Below are 6,233 nucleotides of genomic sequence, written 5' to 3'. Positions count from 1 at the left end.
CGTTTCAGTTCTACGGTTGTCGGTCACTGCCCTCAAGGTGGTCTGTGGGCTTTGTGTCTGGTGTGAATATGTTGTAGCAGCGGCCTCATCCTGTTATGGGTCTGTGTGGTGCAGCATGTGTGCGTGGAAGTCAGAGCCTGTGTTCGGCAGCTGCCTGCCTGTTGCCTGACTGACTCTGTCCAGCCCTACCAGCCCCTTCAACGGTCCCTATCAGTCAGACAACAGAAACGTGGGCCCTGTGCTCGGTCGCCGTGGCCCTCTGCAGCCCTGTGCCTGGATGCTGTGGCCCTCTGTAGCCCTGTGCCTGGTCGCTGTGACCCTCTGCAGCCCTGGGCCTGGTCGCAGTGGCCTCTGCAGCCCTGTGCTTGGTTGCCGTGGCCCTATGCAGCCCTGTGCCTGGTCGCCGTGACCCTCTGCAGCCCTGTGCTTGGTCGCCGTGGGCCTCTGCAGCCCTGTGCTTGTTCGTGTGGGCCTCTGCAACCCTGTGCCTGGTCGCCGTTGGCCTCTGCAGCCCTGTGCCTGGTCACCGTGGCCCTCTGCAGCCCTCTGCCTGGTCGCCGTGGCATCTGCAGCCCTGTGCCTGGTCGGCGTGGCCCTCTGCAGCCCTGTGCCTGGTCGGCGTGGCATCTGCAGCCCTGTGCCTGGTCGGCGTGGCCCTCTGCAGCCCTGTGCCTGGTCGCCGTGGCCTCTGCAGCCCTGTGCCTGGTCGCAGTGGCCTCTGCAGCCCTGTGCCTGGTCGCCGTGGCCCTCTGAGCCGTCGTCTGTTTCAATGACAGCTCATCAGCGAAACCGCAGGAGCCTGGCGCACTTCTCCTTCCCCACACGGTGACAGCGCCCACGGTGACGCACCCTATGGTTACACACAGGCCCTCCGCTCCGGAAGCCAGCCCCGGCTCACTGCTGCTTCTGCAAGGCTCCTTCCGCGCCCGGCTCCACAGGCTCAAACTGAAGCCGCCCTCGCCTCTGCACCCACGGACGTCCTCGGCTCTCTTCGGTTTATAATCATTGCTCACCAACTTCTGGGCCTGGTCGTGGGAATGGCCGAGCAAGAGAGCCTGGAGTTTGGGAAGGCGGATTTCGTCCTTCTCGACCGAGTGACCATGGAGGACTTCATGAATAACATGAGACTCCGGTAAGTGCCTGCGAGAGGTTTGTTACAGGCAGGGCCGCTGGAAAGATGCAACTCTGCGGCCTCAGTGGTGTCCTCGTGAGCATGGATTTGTTGCTCTTGCCACAACCCATCTATATATGTTTTACTTGTGATCACACAAAAAAAGTGTCTAGCTCAAACGGATCAAAAGTTACTAAAACTGCTACCACGGATGTTGCAGCGAAGTGGCTGCAGGCCTGTTGTTGCACAGAGGCAGGCCATCTGTCAGGTGCTAATTGCTGAATTGTTAAACGAATAATCCTGCCGCATACCCCCAAACCCCACCACCATCCGCCGCTTAATTCCTTTGCCCATAGCAATGGGGTTTCTGCCCTATAATTCCGTGCCACTGAACAAAGTGCTGTGAAAAGAAAGGGCAGAACGGTAGGATTGTGTCCACAGGGACATGGAGTCATCACTTGGCACCTCTAAACGCCTTGCCACTTTATGCATAGGCCCACTTGCCACCACCACTGCTATTAGCTTTGTGCCCAGTTGGCACACGCCTTGTGCTGTATACATGACCTGACTTGCCCCTTTGCACAGATAACTGCTGATGTGAAACTGATGCGAAACCGACCACACTACAAGTAGAACTGTTCTTGCCTCTTAATGCCAGGTGCAAACATTACCCATCTCAATACTACTCATTCGAGGGACATCAGTAGGATGAAAGCCTGTGTTGTCTCTTCTAGGGTCTGAACCACTAACTTGTATGATATCTATTGAGCTCAGCAGCAGGCGCACAACCCCCTATATTATCTTGTTCCTTCCCACCTCAACAGAATGTGCGCTTTGAGAATCCCACGATTAAAAGCAGAACCAACAAAGGGTAAGACAACGAGTGTTTACCAAATAGGACAACAATCCCACTGTGGAGCTGTACTTTATGTGGACATTAAATGACCAACTGTTTATTACGTTTATTAATGGGGCCATAAGACATGTCCCTAAATTATGGTAGTGTTTTTAATTACGTCTGCTTTTCTACTTGGCCTCTTAACTGTAAGCATAGTTCCATCTGATTTGAGATAGATTCTTACAAATTTTAATGTTATTTATGTAGCTCTTAGTACCCTGATGAGGCGTAAAAGCGCGGACATGTTATTACATATGCAGTTCAATACATACATATAACAATATGCATGCAGAAACATCACACTGCCCGAATTTACAATATATAATATCAGTTTCATATAGCGTTTCCTGAAAAAAATACCATAGGACTAAAAATGGCTAATAACAACCAATTGTACATCTGAGGTCATGAAAACGAAAGTAATTTGTGGAGCTCAGTACAGAAGCTACAAAGTCTCCAAAACAAGATCCCAGTTCTCAGTTCTGCACTTTGTGACCTTGCTGTATTGTTTCCTAGAATCAAATTACACTTCCCCATGGTTGTCTATTCTGGTTTTACTGATTATGCTTGTTATCACAGTAATCTTCCATCTATCTGGCTTTGTGAAAGCTGGGAGTTCATGGGAAGTGTCCTAGATTGACAGTATGAAAGACAGTAAAAACAATTCAAATTAAGAGATTACTGAATTTAAAAAAAAGTTGATGGCTATTGGTTATCATATTAGAAAGTTACACATTTTTTTTACTTATTTAGATAAAATATCATTTCCAAGTGAAATGTACCCTAGAGTAGTATTGGCACATAGGAGACTAGACAGGATAGGGGTTGACATAGACCAGCCTCAGTGAAATGACTGTGAATAATAAGTGGGGTGGGCAAACAGCTAAAACAGTTGACCCATGAGAATTCTTGCATGGTATCACTTCAGAATGAGAACTGGGGTGCAGCAAGGTTACTGAAATCTATTCCAGCAGACTGAGTTCAACATCAGAGAAGCAAAGAGTCCTCGAAGGAAGAGGAAGTGTAACAAGGCGCACCATGGGAGAAGATGAGGCAACCCACAACAAGAGGGGAAGTGGGTCCAGGTGGTAACAGTAGTCCCAGTGGGGTCTTCCATTTGGAAAAAAGAAGCATAGAAGAACTTTTGTGTTTTAGTTCTGCTATAGAGTACCAGTTCCATACAGTAGTTGTTGGTTTGTGTTATTAGCACCTGTCTAGTGCATCTCTGTGGTTTGCCCGTTTGGCCAGATTTCCTGCGGAGGGTACATACATGAGACCCAGTGCTCCCCACATGAGACAAACCCAAGGGTTTCCAACAGCCAGCACTACAATACACAGCTGATGGCATCGGTCACTTAAGCGCCTTGACGCTCTGGGTAGACATGGGCGAGCGGTCTAAAGCTTGCCTCAGTGGAGAGTGTGCGGGGTGACGAAGAGCAAGAAGGGGATGAGGTTGCTTTGGGCATCGCAGATCCTCCCAATTGCAAACTCCATTCTTACATTATGAGAAAAGGTTGAGAACATCTACAGGTTATCCCGACTCAGGGATACAAGTAATGTAGAGCATCACATATCATGATTCATACACCCGAGGCGTCTAAAAGGTGGCATCAGTGATGGCTGTAGACAATGTTCACAAGCATTATATTTGATTAAAAAATATATGCCGTTACCCAGAGGGGCCGCTGTCAACCCTGACCCTGGGACTTCATTTACAAGGGGGAGGCTACTAGGCAGTTTCCTCTGGTGGGCACCTTTGCATCCCAACAGTCTACAGTTCATCTTCCACCAGCCAGGCCTCCGTTGGGGGGATAAGGGGGGCAAAGGGTCGTGAGATCAACGGGGGTCTCTTATTTCAGGGATCACCCAAAAAGACTACCCCTGAGGAGTCCTGTATCTGCTGTTTGAAAGGGCTCTAGGGATTGGGATCTCATGAATTCTTTCAAATATAAAAAAAACAGGGAACAGCTTAAGAGAAAGGAAACATGACAGCTCTGGTCCTTCGTGACAACGCTGGTCCTTGATGGCAGTGCTGGTGCTTGATGGCAGTGCTGGTGCTTGATGGCAGTGCTGGTGCTTGATGCCAGTGCTCGTCCTTGATGGCAGTGCTGGTGCTTGATGCCAGTGCTGGTCCTTGATGGTGTCCTTGATGGCAGGGCTGTTCCTTGATAGCAGTGCTGTTCCTTGATGGCAGTACTGGTCCTTGGTGACAGTGCTGGTCCTCGATGGCAGTGCGCTGGTGCTTGATGGCAGCCTAGGTCCTTCATGACAGCTCTGGTCCTTCATGGCAATGGTGGTCCTTGATGGCAGCGCTGGTGCTTGATGGCAGTTCTGGACCTTGATGGTAGTTCTGGTCCTTGATGGCAGTGCTGGTCCTGGATGGCAGGGCTGGTCCTTGATGGCAGTGCTGGTCCTTGATGGCAGTACTGGTCCTTTAAGGCAGTGCTGGTCCTTGATGGCAGTACTGGTCCTTTAAGGCAGTGCTGGTCCTTGACGGTAGTACTGGTCCTGGATGGCAGTGCTGGTCCTTTATGACAGCGCTGGTCCTTGATGGCAGTGCTGGTCCTTGATGGCAGTGCTGGTCCTTGATGGCAGTACTGGTCCTTTAAGGCAGTGCTGGTCCTTGATGGTAGTACTGGTCCTTGGTGGCAGTGCTGGTCCTTGATGGCAGTGCTGGTCCTTGATGGCAGTGCTGGTCCTGGATGGCAGTGCTGGTCCTTCATGGCAGTGCTGGTCCTTGATGGCAGTACTGGTCCTTGATGGCAGTGCTGGTCCTTGATGGCAGTGCTGGTCTTTGACTTCTGTCGCTGTAGCTCATGTTGCGCGCTGTTGTCCAAACGGTGCCTCCCATCACAGTTCTGCTCTGTCCTCTGATCAGAATCACAGTGGCCCAGTATCTTTGTGTCTGGTCTGTACAGTGGTGTGCTTGTTCTGTGTAGTGTGCAGTGCCGGTGGCTACAGGTTTAAAAGGAAGCCGCTGTGTGGCTATTATATGTCTCAAATTGACTCGAACCTTAGTGTTGAGAGTTTTACAGTTTCTGTGCCTGAGCCTTGTTACTTAAACATTTATGTTGTTCCACAAGGCTGGACTGTCGGCCTTTGTGTGTTTTTTTATGAGAGGCACAATATTACCGACTACATGACTTTGTTGTTCCTTTGTGTACGCGAAAGGGGCACGCTTGGCTGGCCAGTGTGTTCTGTTGGCTCTGTGAGCGATTGTTGTGTGACCTGAATGTTGTACCGTTGGGTGGCATTCTTTGCCAACCATATTGCTTTTGTGCTGTGTTATGTTTAGGAGGGTGTGTGATGGTCTGAGAAATGTGTTCTATTGTCTCTGAGAGCTGTTATGTTTTTTCGAAGTGGATTGTACTGCGGGGGGGGGGCATCCATTTACCATCTTTATGGCTTTGGGTCCGGATTTCCAAGCTAGGATGCAGGAAGCTATGTCTATTGTGTGCTTATTGAAAAAAGAGCACTGTTAAGCACACCCTCCAGTAATACAATATTCCCAAGTTTTGGATTGATGAATTTGCTTCAAATCATAAATAAAAATGTGTCCCTTAGACAATGCTACTGCTCAATGAAGATCTTTCATTGTTCCGAGTCACACGAGATATAGAGAGTCCACACTTTTCAGTTTCTTCAATTTGATGTTATTTTATTTCTCGTTGTTGATACATCCATCACGAAAGACTGCGATTATGCCAACACGTGTTTTGTCTCCCCTTAGACTTTATCAAGGCTGGAACACAAGATTATAAAACATTGTTGTGATTACATTCTTGACAAATATCCCTAGTGGTTTCCAACAGCCTAAACCAAATTTGCAACCAAAAACGTAAACCAAATCATACTTCTAACTGTTTTAAAGAATTTAAGTATTTGGCAAATTTGAGCCCAATAATAAAGAAGCCATGATTGGCACAATTGTCCCTGTTATTTGACACCTAAGTGTCCTAACTGGCATCCTTATTAATTTCAATATTATGACATTTCAAAATCAGTTTTCCAACCACAGCTCATATCGATATAAAGGCCTGAAAGGAAAAGATCGTGGAAAAAGAAGCAAAGAACCAAAGAGTCATCTCAAAGTAATTCTGAAGAATGACACAAAGAAAAAGATCACCCAGTGTTTCAGAAATAAGCATCCAAACGTAACGTGAAAAATTTAGAGAATTCCCTAAATCAGACAAGAATTTGGCTTAAAGGCTGAAACAGCCTGAC

The 6,233-nt window shown here is 48.4% G+C and overlaps 1 protein-coding gene across 1 annotated transcript in view; it reads left to right on the top strand.

Annotated features, from left to right (window-relative positions):
- The first annotated feature begins 866 nt into the window (after positions 1–866).
- LOC144783810 (unconventional myosin-Ig-like) overlaps positions 867–6,233 on the top strand; it is a 1,420,229-nt gene continuing 1,414,862 nt past the window's right edge. The window contains exon 1 of the mRNA XM_078662555.1: positions 867–1,132. Coding sequence (XP_078518681.1) covers positions 1,038–1,132 — 95 coding nt within the window. The 5' untranslated portion in view covers positions 867–1,037. The remainder of the gene's footprint in view (positions 1,133–6,233) is intronic.

This window comes from Lissotriton helveticus, chromosome 10 (assembly GCF_964261635.1).
Source record: "Lissotriton helveticus chromosome 10, aLisHel1.1, whole genome shotgun sequence".
In the NCBI taxonomy this organism is placed as follows: Eukaryota; Metazoa; Chordata; class Amphibia; order Caudata; family Salamandridae; genus Lissotriton; species Lissotriton helveticus.
The sequence above is the reverse complement of the archived record's forward strand: the minus strand, read 5'-3'. Positions and strand labels throughout refer to the sequence as shown.